The following is a 12,907-nucleotide window of genomic DNA, read 5'->3' as shown; positions in this document are numbered from 1 at the left end:
CAGTCATGTCATAAGCTACTAAAATTATGTAATAAGCTAGTGAAATCTTGTCATACTGAAATCAGTCAATGTGACCGGCTGTGTACTGTGCGTAAATTTCTAGCATTCATCACTGATAGACTACCGACTTCTGCAATGCCCATAGGCTTTGTACCAAAACCAGTTCCAATAGGCATTAGGTTAAGATAAAAAGGTTTTGAAAGGGTGGTGGGGGGGGGGGAGCAGGGAGCTGGCCATGCACAAAAACACAGACTGTCATTGTTTAAATTTCTGTACATAGTTAATGGGAGATGATGAAAGATAATGTTCAATTTTCTTCTTTTTTAAAGCCACCTCTTCTTTAATATTTTCAAGGAGCAAGGAAAGATTTGATTGTAATCATTTCTTTATTTCAAAGAAAAGCAGTATACAAATGAACAAAGTGAAACAATGAAAGAGTGACAAGTACATGTAGAACCAGGTCCATGAACCTACCTGGTTCAAGGCAGGTTGAAGTGTAAATAAAAAGTAAAATTACAAAGACATAAGATATTGATTGCAAACAAAAACCAATCATACAAAAAAATTTGCATTTACATTAAAAATAGCTTTAAATAGAAACTTGCTTACATGAGCAAAGGCACACAAAAAAATGGCATCAACAATGGAGCATTCCATACATCTGTTATGGTGTTCTGCACCCAACCCAGGTGAGGTAAATGGGTACCGGTAGGAAGTAATTCCTTAAAAAGCTGTGTGCGCTATGAACGCCTGGCTTAGCCGGGTAATATAGGAGCGCCTTGAGCACCTACATGTAACAAGGTGGATATGTGCGCAATATAAATACCCTATATTATCATTATTATTAAAAATATATTATCATAAAAGAAAGAAACATGTAAACAATCATATGAACAAGAAATCTTACATACTGCAGAGATAAAAAAAGAAACTTTTAGAAACCATACCATTTGAGTACCTTAGCTGTGGCTGAACCATTGAGGGCACTTTGGTTGTTTTTGATGTTCAGTTCCATGAGTGGTACAAACTCCTCAAGATCAGTCAAAATCACCTCGGATCTAGATAAAAAACAAATAACTAATCATATTAAATGTTAATTTTCATGTATATCAGTGTATTTTTATGTACATGTATCAATAGGTTTCCTACTGTCCTGAACAGACCTGAGAATTTATTTCAACAAGTTAAGATATTTTCATATATTTCTAAACTAGCTCAACTTTCTCCCATGAAATGTACATGCATAATAATATTCTACGCTTTGAGAATATATAGTTTTGTGTGGAATTATTCATCCGAGGTTGGACAGTGTGCCTTTATAATTGAAAGGTATTATTTTCTTTTTTTATGCGGCACTGTTAATGAAGATGAATCATGGGATTTTTTAATGACCTGTGCATTTATTAATTTTCAAATGAAAATTAATAAGTCTTAAATTAATGATGTTCTGTGACAAAAATTCAGGATTACAAACAGATTATAAATTCAGGTAGTCTATCATTTATAGGTCTAATACTTATGAAATTTTTCAAACCAACCAAGATATATATAATACTAGAAATTCTGCCAATACTCGTGCAATTTATGGTCATTATTCTTCCTCAAACAACATACTTTTTATGTAGGGGTCCCATTATTTGGAATAAGCCCTCTCAAAATATTAAACAGTGCAAAACTCTGTACAAACCTTTTAAAGACATTTAAAATCCATCTAATGCAGAAAGAGTAATTTGCATAGAGTCAATTATATTCAAGTTATGTTGTTTGTTCTGGATTTCCTAACTGTATATATTTTAATTGTGTTGTTTTAAGTTCAATCATTATGTAATTTCAGGATTATCAATTCATAAGTTCTTTGTAACTTTTCTGTGATCCTTCCACTGTTCTTGTAAATATTCTCATGTTATAATGTAGTTTATTTCAAATATTCCATATGTCTTGATTTGTATGTTTCTATGAAAATAGTGATAAATAGAGTTTCACATTCAAGGTACTGGCCCAAAGCCTTTTTTGACAGCAAGGGACATTGTAAATCACCTTTGGACTTTGAGTGACTAGGAGTTCTTTAAAAAAGATTAAAACATGATCATTTTTGGCAGTCAACCCTGCAAAATTAAGGCCCATAAAGTGCATACAAAACTATTGAACATTAAATCTACAGAAACAATTATTTTTACATTATGACTATAGTTTAGATCACTCAAAATAAAGATAAACAGGTGAAAATTCTTCAAATATCTGTTCAAGTAACTGTATGGAGCTAAGGGATCATGCAGTAGGTCCATCGTTCAGTGTTCTCAAAGGAGTTAGACAAGGAGAATTGTTGTCTCCAATGACGTCATTCTCTATATGATGACATCATTAATACAGATCCTCAAGGATTGCCATCTTGGATGCACAATCAAAAATTTGTATCTTGGTGTCATAGCATTTGCTGATGATCTGGTGCTTCTCAGTAATAGCCCAACCGAACTCACAGAAATGCTACATATCACTCTTCAATACACCCAGGTATGGACATATATATAAGATAAAGCCCTCTAAAAGAGTGTCGTAGTGTTCAACCACCACAAAGATCATGGACTATCCTGGTATATCAATAGAAAGGCCGTCATTGAGGTCTCATTGATCATTCTCTATTGTTTGTTTTTCCATGTATAATGTAATCTATGGTTGTATCATCATTTGGTCCAATACATAATACTAATAATAACAATAATAGACACCTTGATGTTACTAAGAGTTGAGGTATTCAGTTTGGCTTTGCCGCTTAGGCTAGCTCAAAGAGGTACAAAGCGTTTTATGCCCTGTAATCTCCAGAGTTGTACTTGTACCCCATATTGTTGCCTAACTTTGGTCAACTTTCAGTGTCCCACAGATGCTACATGGTTTCTGCGGCGTGACTTTCTCCAAGGCCATGTTGAATCATCTCGACAAAACTCCGGTCCATCTCTTAAACCGATACAAGGACACCAAGTATCTGCAGCTGATGAAACTCTGTACCTCCTGAAAGACATACTGCCTACAAGTCTTCTGGTTGTGAAAGAGAAGCTCTTGCTTCTGGGACCAAAAGACCAAGCCTACTGAAATGTATCCTGTACATGTAGCCAATCCCAGCCTGAAATCGACTATCACCACTACACCCCAGATCTCATGCAAAGTTTATCTAACACAGGCCACTGAGGCCAGACATAAAAGAATTGGAAAGGCTTCTGATGACTTCTGCTGACTAAATCGAGAAAATATGGAACACTTTGTTTCATCCTGTCCAGCCACAGCGTCTGTGCGACATGACTTCATTAATTGCATATTAAAGGACAACACCAATACCAGACAATTCGCAGGTTTCTTTGAATCAGACACTCAGTCATTTGCTCTTTCTTCCCCCTTTGTGCATCAACCGTACCAGTAAAACTCAGCTCCTCATACTATATTCCACATTTAATTTGCAATCATGCAACCTTCTCAGCAGCATTTTAAACTTTAACACCCCGCAGAAAGTGTCTTCAGTTTTTTTCAGTTGATAATCGAAAATCTTCGACCGTAACGGAGGAAAGAAACAAGAGAGAGAGAAAGAGAGATTGATATTCCTGTTCTCCTCCACCCAATCTATGACTTCTTCAACCTGACAGACAAGATAAAGATGAGCAAAACATTAAAAGACAAGATGGTACATCCTGAGGGCAATACTCTGTCTCACTTATTTTTATGTGGCGTTCATTTTCCTTCAGAGAATATTGTTTTATCTGTACTTGTTTAATTAATGTGGACATATGGCCATTTTCAAACAAAAGTGGACATGGGGGTGAAAATTAAAACTTGCTAGAAATCATTAGGCTTCAATGTTTTTTGAAACTAGACATCTTAAAGTATATTTTTCCATTTCATTTACATAAAATTATTAATTATGTCTTGAGATACAGTGAATTTTATGCAAGGGAAATTAAATGTTACAAAATGTTGATTTTTGCATTAAAATTCACATATTGCCTATCACAATATAAAATTTGTATTAGAAGCGCATTTGTTGGCAAGATACAAGCTGTGTATTGTATCTAACTCCTAAATATCAAAAAAAAAAATTCTGTGAAGTGTTTTTCTGAAAAAAATTGGGTTTCGAAGGTTTCAAAACTGGTTGTCGTGTCACTCACGTTTTAAATGCAAAAAGTTTTCTAGAGCTGTGTATTCTGAAAATTAATTTATCCCAGTACTGGAGCAAATACAGTTTATCTGTACCTTATTGTATATAAAGTAACTTGGTCCAATGTGTTAAGGTAAAGCTAAAATTAACTGTTAAAGTTGTGTCGTGTCACTCACAATGTCGTGTCACTCACGGTATTATATTGTGTATAAAAAAGGACATCCAGTAATTTTTGAAGCGTTTTACCAGGGATACAGTCAAAATGTTGTTCCTGACATCATTTAGGCCTATTTTAGGCTAATAATTTCCTCCATCTTCCTAATTTTACTCCTTTTTATGGAAATATTGAATTTGACATTGAGTTCATCTATTTTCTCTCCTAATTCATATTTTGGTGAATGTACTGTGATTAAGAATATAACAACATAATCAATCAACACAAAATTATGAATGTATCAAGAGAAAAACCACTATACTTTTATAGCAATGGACATATTTACAATGCATAAAGGGTTGGTGATGGTTCAAGTCATACCTAGGTATTACTCGAACATTCTCTGTCTCCATTGAGCAGAAAGTTCACCTTTCTTTTGAGCAATGTTATTTCTTTGTTATACTCATAGCTAGAAAAGTCAGGGATCCTTTTTTGAAATTTGCAGAAATTTTAGTGGTAAAGTAGTGTACATGAGATATAAGAGATCACAATGAACACCAAACATTTTTTCAAATTCGGAAAAGAAAATATTTTTCTTTTCCTTCTGATTGACTAAATCAACCTTTTCATTTGCCATAAAGCTTGTATCCCGGGACATGAAATAAACAAATTTGCAAGAAAACATAAACATTTCAGGTGAGAATGTACTGAGATTTGATAGAACATTTTGGATATTGCTTGAAGCAGCTACATGCCAAGTTCAAAATCATTATTTGTTCGGCCACCATTCATACCGCTAGTGATTAACTACATGTAGGGTCTGAACAGCAAACTACCGTAAGCGGGCCGATGTGTGTTCAGAGCAGATTTGCATTTACACATATTCATTACAACAAAATGGTTCATTTAGGTCCCAACAAGTCCCAACCGAGACCGCATTTTGATTTGAGCAACTTTGGATCAATTTTTTTTTTTTTGGGGGGGTACCCTGATAAGAACAGAGCTGGACCTGGAGGGGAAAAAGCTATTGAGGTATAAAGGGAGCCTGGTTGGGATGCTGAATTGGATTTTAGTGTGACATCCAAGGGCTTAGAAAAGGAAAGGCTAATGACTTGTAGTTGTTATGTAATAGTAGCAGACTGCAAGAATCAGGTACTGACTGCGTCTTTCACCTTGTGGCTTTCCCTGGATTCCTGTGGTATGGTATATGATCAAATAATTAGCAATGAAAAGGCGCTTACAAGATTCCAGCTAAAAGCATAGCTCTGAATTTTGGTACAGTGCCTACATGTACTGCCTTGGGAGGGTCCACATACAAGCAGTGTTCAGGAGAAAACCTATGCTTGTTGAGTTGAATTCCCAAGTTTCTCAAGGATTTGCTGATAGTCCATCTGAAGTGTGCAGCAACGTGATTGTGGTTTGGTACCAAAAAAGACATTGAAACTGCCATGTCCTATTTGGACAATGCCTAAAATATTAAAGGAGGATAATATTGTAATCCAATATTTCAAGAAAAAGGAGTCATACATGACATCATTGGCTACCAGACCATGCCAGATGATGTGAGTGACTATTGAGAATACCTTTCTTACAAGGAAAATTATTCCATCCGTTGTGGATGCTGAATTGTATAAACCTGTAAACTTTCATATACAGATAGGGAGAAAGAGTTAAAGTTTTGAATGATATCAGGCCACAAAAATAATGTTTGAGTTGATGTAAATGCCAAGACCTCATAACACCTCCTTCAAGTGCCCCCTCCTCCTCTAAAGAGGAGAGTGGTATACCATACCACAAAGTGGTATGGTATAGGGAATGTGAGGGAACGTGAGTTGATGGGCAAATATGACAATAAACCAAGAATAAAACATCAGGATGACATATTATGAACTTTAAAGAAAGCAGTTATTATGTTATTAAGCTTGTTTTGGGGGTAATGGTATTTTACTCTTCTACATCATGCAAAAAATACTTTCAATGTTGAGATAAATGTTGTATTTTTGCACTTGTCGTGTCACTCACGTTTTGGATGTCGTGTCACTCACGGTATATAGGAGGGTACCATTTTCCATAGAGGTTTGATTGATTTTGACTATATGTGTTAGATAGGTACACTATTTATGTCCATTTACTGGTACTCACAGTACTCCATGACAACTACTTGGGCACGAATCCAACCATATGTGTTAGTGGTCAGAAACCCATGTCCAAAATTTGTCGTGTCACTCACGCACCGTTTTTTAATCATATCTACTAAACGAATTGTTGAATTCAAATCAAACTCGTAGTGGCCCATGCCAGTCCTACATTGTATATAATATAGTCATCATGAATGATTCATAACCTTTAAGTTTGAAGATATGAGCCCTTAAACCTCTCTGATTGTCGTGTCACTCACGTTTGGAAGTGACCATATATGGAAAGTTGTGGAAGTTTTGCTACTTTGAAATGTTCTGATTTAGGGTCTATCAGAGTATTTGCAGGACCTAAAATGCAAAATCATTCTATCATAAAAATGCAATTACAATAATATGCATGCACCACACCTTTAATTTATGAATTCTTGCTTGTTCATCAAACCCTACACAGACTAGAATTTTTAAGTTATATTTACCCCTATTGCCCTCTCAGTTTTGGCAAGTGTGGGTGGCACCTGCATCACTTCCACTTTCCTTAACCTCAATCACCTACCCTCACTGAGAAATCTTTAGCTCGTTTAAAGTTTGATGAGATTTGAAAACAAGTGAGTGAAAGATATAGAAAATCCCCCCCCCCAAAAAAAAAAATTATTGCATCCACTCCCTTTTTTGGAGAATTATCCTGGTTTATTAAGTCACCAGTCCATTCACTGCCAATTATTTGTCAGCACTGATGACTTCTTTCCACTCACATTGACTTTGAACACAAGTGCACATACATGCACCTACACACACGAGAAGAGAGGTGAAAAAATTCACGATAAGGTCTTTTTTTAAACAAAGATATCTCAACAAAACATGTGCATTCAAATCAATGATTCACGATGGTGGCTGATCTAAGCTAAAGGTCAAGGACTAAGAAAAAAAGCAGGGGCGGTATTCTGAAAACCATGTTAGCACAAAAACAGTATTAGCTAACGCGATTGGTATTCTGAAAATCATGTTAGCATGAAAAACATGTGTTTCACACTGCGTGAAACACAGGTCATGAAATACGCCGTGCGCAACCCCCAGTGATAGGGGGGAAGATAACTCAAAATTTGGTATTCTGAAAATGGTGTTAGCAAAAATTTAGTTTCAAAGACAACATTGACATTTAACAATGCATTATGGAGAGGTTAAGTTGGGGACGACGATGGCTTGCCTAGCTACAAGAAATGTATAGAGGGCGACAATATCATGAGCAGTGCTAACTTAGATTAAAAGAATACTTGTAGTTGTATTGGCCGATAACTATCATGAATCTTACCTTAAATCTAAAGATAAGATTCATGATATCTATGGGGGAAATAAAGAATGAAAGAGAAGATTCATCATATTTATCAGGAAATAAAGAATGAAAAGTAAGGAGGAAAGAGGGGAGGAAGGAATGAAGGGAGAGAATGAAAAAAAGAGAAAATGGAAGGAGAGAAAGAAAAGAAAGACAAAGGAGAGGAAGGAAGAAGGCCAAGCACGGAAAATTTCAAGGAAAGAAAGAAGGAAATAAAAATAGGAAATTTTTTTAATAAAGAACGAAAGTAAGAGAAAGATGGAAAGAAAGAAAATGAACACATAGAGAAAGGTTCAGGAAAAAAAGAAAAGAAAATTTAGACGGAATAAAAAAGAGCAAGCAGGAAGGATAGAAGGATGAAGAAAGGATTGATAACAAAGAAAGACAGAAAGAGGAAAAAAGTTCAAACTTTAAGGAAACAAAAAAAAAACACTTCATCTAACAAAAAATCATAATATTTGATGTCTATAAAATATATTTTTAGAACTAAAAAAAAAATGTTTTAGGCCTAGAAATGAATAAAATTTCAAAGTGAAACATTGTCAAACTTAGATGAAACATCATCAGTTGGTTATTTGATGAAAATTTGTCACTTTTAAATGTATTAACTACATTTTGTTCAATATTTTGAAATTCCGGACAAATGGAAGTCCTGGGAAGAGTTTATCGGGACGCCGGGACAAAAGCCGGACAAAAGGAGCAAAATACGGGACAAGCCCAGGAAATAAGGGACGTCTGGTCACCCTGGGGAACTGGGAAAAATTTTAGCTTTTTTCGCGGTACACGCACATGAATGGGACGCAATCCCTGGCTCTGTGGAGAGTAGCACACATTAGTGAATGATTTTTACTCTCTAGGAGCCTCTTGGCTACTTTGCCTGGCCTTGGCCCTTTTTTGGGGAATAGCATCGACCATCGTATTTGCGGTGGCATGCATTGCTCTAGACCAAAAGCTTCGGTCTCTGTTATGTTGGTTGTTCCACTGAACTCTGTTGGCTCCACTCACCAAATACAGAGACCGAAGTTCTAGCATGATCTGTACAGGGGACTCGATCAACATGCTCAATGGCCATATGTTAAGTTCGGATAAAACAGGGAAGTGAAGTTGCGTGACAACCGAAGTAAGTCACTGTTTTTTCCCCTTATAAGTTATTTTTCCGTTTTGGTGCATTTCAGGCCAAAGCGGAATTAATCTTTATTTTGGTATACCCAGTTGTTGTGTGTCCGGACGATCAATTTTAGAATAGAAGAAAGTCATTTGGAAAAATTTACAAGCAAAGTTTCATCAATTTTTAGTACAAAATGTATAGGAAATATTACAGAGAACAGAACATAAGATGATTACTCCATTGAATTCACATTTTAAGACAAACAAGAAGGCTTCAAAAATATATAAGTGTCCAGACATCCGACCCCCTGCAACAGTTCTATTTATTATATAAAATAAAGAGTTAAAGACAAATATTGATGAGCCCCGTCGGGGAGATTTGGCATTGTAACTCCCCTAATGCCGGCGGCACGATAGCGAGCCGTCTGTGCACGAGGAGAATTAAAAAAAAATGTTAAAAAAACTCCTCGATACAGACGGCTACGGCTACGCGTGTTAAGGTCCTAAACCGCAAATCGCCGCCTAAGCTTGTAGAAAAAAAGTATTTTTGAAACGAAGGACCTTGGATGAGTGGTTTCACTCCCCTGGTAACATTTAGTATTAAAGTTTGAAAATTTTTGAAAATAAGCTACTATTACTATTACTACTACTACTACTACTCCTACTCCTACTACTACTACTACTACTACTACTACTACTACTCCTACTACTACTCCTACTACTACTACTACTAAAACTACTACTACTACTACTCTTACTGCTACTACTACTACTCTTACTGCTACTACTACTTCTACTACTGCTACTCCTCCTCCTACTACTACTACTACTACTACTACTACTCCTACTACTACTCCTCCTACTACTACTACTACTACTACTACTACTACTACTAAAACTACTACTACTCTTACTGCTACTACTACTTCTACTATACTGCTACTCCTACTACTACTACTACTACTACTACTACTACTACTACTACTACTACTACTACTACTACTCCTACTCCTACTACTACTCCTACTATACTACTACTAAAACTACTACTACTACTACTACTCCTACTCCTACTACTACTACTAAAACTACTACTACTACTACTACTACTACTCCTCCTACTCCTACTACTACTCCTACTACTACTACTACTACTACTACTACTACTAAAACTACTACTACTCTTACTGCTACTACTACTTCTACTATACTGCTACTCCTACTACTACTACTACTACTACTACTACTACTACTACTCCTACTCCTACTACTACTCCTACTACTACTCCTACTACTACTCCTACTATATTACTACTAAAACTACTACTACTACTACTACTACTCCTACTCCTACTACTACTACTACTAAAACTACTACTACTACTACTCCTACTACTACTCCTACTACTACTACTACTACTAAAACTACTACTACTACTCTTACTGCTACTACTACTTCTACTACTGCTACTCCTACTACTACTACTACTCCTACTACTACTCCTACTACTACTACTACTACTAAAACTACTACTACTACTACTCTTACTGCTACTACTACTTCTACTACTGCTACTCCTACTACTACTACTACTACTATTTCGTACTGATTATGACTAAAATAATATGAGTACATGGCTTCATTACCCTCGTAACATTTTGTATTAAAGTTTTAAAAAGATTATAATAAATATTTAAAAAAATTATTTATAGCGATTCTTTCTTTATTTTCCGCCTTTCATTTCTTCCCTTTTCCTTTTCCTTTGCTTAAACCTACAGGCGTTAGATTATACTAGGGGAGAATTAGGGATACACAAAAAAAAAACACCAAAAAAAACCACAAAAAAAAAAACGGCACTATGTACAGCCCAAGTTGCCCAACTCCCACCATAACCAAGAGTCCAAAACCAACAAACAAGAAGAACAATAATGATAGCCTTTTAGGGCCCCATGGGAGACCAACTTTATGTTGAATGAGCACCCTGGTAAAATATTTAAATAAATAAACAAATAAATAAATACGTGTATCAACAAAGGGATCAACAACAACATTTCTCATAAAAATGAGATCAGCGCCCTAGTTCTAATTCCTCACTCTTCAACCTCTATCCTTCTGCGATTTATGTTTGCCGCCCTCTGTGTTCACGCCTCTTACGCGCACACGGTATATTAACAAGGACCGTGTGCGCGTAAGAGGCGTGAACACAGAGGGAGAAAATAAAGAATCGCTATAAATATTTTTTTAAATATTTATTATAATCTTTTTAAAACTTTAATACAAAATGTTACGAGGGCAATGAAGCCATGTACTCATGTTATTATAGTCATAATCAGTACGAAATAGTAGTAGTAGTAGTAGTAGTAGGAGTAGCAGTAGTAGAAGTAGTAGTAAGAGTAGTAGTAGTAGTAGTATTAGTAGTAGTAGGAGTAGGAGTAGTAGTAGTAGTAGTAGTAGTAGTAGGAGTAGCAGTAGTAGAAGTAGTAGCAGTAAGAGTAGTAGTAGTAGTAGTAGTAGTTTTAGTAGTAGTAGTAGTAGTAGTAGTAGGAGTAGTAGTAGTTTTAGTAGTAGTATAGTAGGAGTAGTAGTAGGAGTAGTAGTAGGAGTAGTAGTAGTAGTAGTAGTAGTAGTAGGAGTAGCAGTAGTAGAAGTAGTAGTAGCATTAAGAGTAGTAGTAGTAGTAGTTTTAGTAGTAGTAGTAGTAGGAGTAGTAGTAGTAGTAGTAGGAGTAGCAGTAGTAGAAGTAGTAGTAGCAGTAAGACTAGTAGTAGTAGCAGTAAGAGTAGTAGTAGTAGTTTTAGTAGTAGTAGTAGTAGTAGTAGTAGGAGTAGGAGTAGTATTAGTAGTAGTAGGAGTAGTAGTAGGAGTAGGAGTAGTAGTAGTAGTAGTAGTAGTAGTAGTAGTAGTAGTAGTTGTAGTAGTAGTATAGTAGGAGTAGTAGTAGGAGTAGCAGTATAGTAGAAGTAGTAGTAGCAGTAAGAGTAGTAGTAGTAGTAGTAGTAGTAGTTTTAGTAGTAGTAGTAGTAGTAGTAGTAGTAGTAGTAGTAGGAGTAGTAGTAGTAGTTTTAGTAGTAGTAGTAGTAGTAGTAGTAGGAGTAGCAGTATAGTAGAAGTAGTAGTAGCAGTAAGAGTATTAGTTTTAGTAGTAGTAGTAGTAGCAGTAAGAGTAGTAGTAGTTTTAGTAGTAGTAGTAGTAGGAGTAGTAGTAGTAGTAGTAGTAGGAGTAGCAGTAGTAGAAGTAGTAGTAGCAGTAAGAGTAGTAGTAGTAGTTTTAGTAGTAGTAGTAGTAGGAGTAGGAGTAGTAGTAGTAGTAGTAGTAGTAGTAGTAGTAGGAGTAGCAGAAGTAGTAGTAGCAGTAAGAGTAGTAGTAGTAGTAGTTTTAGTAGTAGTAGTAGTAGGAGTAGTAGGAGGAGTAGGAGTAATAGTAGTAGTAGTAGTAGTAGTAGTAGTAGTAGTAGTAGTAGTAGTAGTAGTAGTAGTAGTAGTATAGGAGTAGTAGTAGTGGTAGTAGTAATAGTAGCTTATTTTCAAAAATTTTCAAACTTGCATACTAAATGTTACCAGGGCCGGGGAGTGACACCACTCATCCAAGGTCCTTCGTTTCAAAAATACTTTTTTCTACAAGCTTAGGCGGCGATTTGCGGTTTAGGTGCAATTTGCGGTTTAGGGCCTTAACATACGCGGCTGCCAGCTGACTCTAGCATCTCGCTCGGCCGAGCCGAGGTGGTATCAGGCCTCGAGACAACTCCTTCGCCTGCGTTTCCCGGGTGAAGCTCATGGCGTTACGCTCACCCTAATTTACAGGCGACAAGTCCAGTTGCTCCTGTTCCCGCTCCCAACTCCAACAATCTCTTGCTCTTCAGCTCACCAAATCGTCGGCTGAATCCTTCTGTTTCAAGATATTTCGAAAGCACCAATGCTGCATCCCAAACCACGCAGCCAACATCTCCAACATAGCTTTGTTGGATCATCAAACAAGTCCCATCTTCGCATTCGATTTCTCGCGGGTACAGCTGCGACTCGTCCATGTTTTTTTTTC

General features: G+C 36.3%; 1 protein-coding gene across 1 annotated transcript in view; it reads right to left on the bottom strand.

Annotated features, from left to right (window-relative positions):
* LOC121416454 (protein-lysine methyltransferase METTL21D-like) overlaps window positions 1-12,907 on the bottom strand; it is a 34,275-nt gene extending 21,368 nt beyond the window's left edge. Inside the window, exons 1-2 of the mRNA XM_041609952.1 lie at window positions 12,661-12,907; window positions 948-1,058 (exon numbers count right to left, since the gene is read on the bottom strand). Coding sequence (XP_041465886.1) covers window positions 948-1,058; window positions 12,661-12,896 — 347 coding nt within the window. The 5' untranslated portion in view covers window positions 12,897-12,907. The remainder of the gene's footprint in view (window positions 1-947; window positions 1,059-12,660) is intronic.

The sequence above is a fragment of the Lytechinus variegatus genome, chromosome 1 (genome assembly GCF_018143015.1).
Source record: "Lytechinus variegatus isolate NC3 chromosome 1, Lvar_3.0, whole genome shotgun sequence".
Taxonomy (NCBI): Eukaryota; Metazoa; Echinodermata; class Echinoidea; order Temnopleuroida; family Toxopneustidae; genus Lytechinus; species Lytechinus variegatus.
Note: the sequence above shows the minus strand (reverse complement) of the source record. Positions and strands in the feature narration are given on the sequence as shown.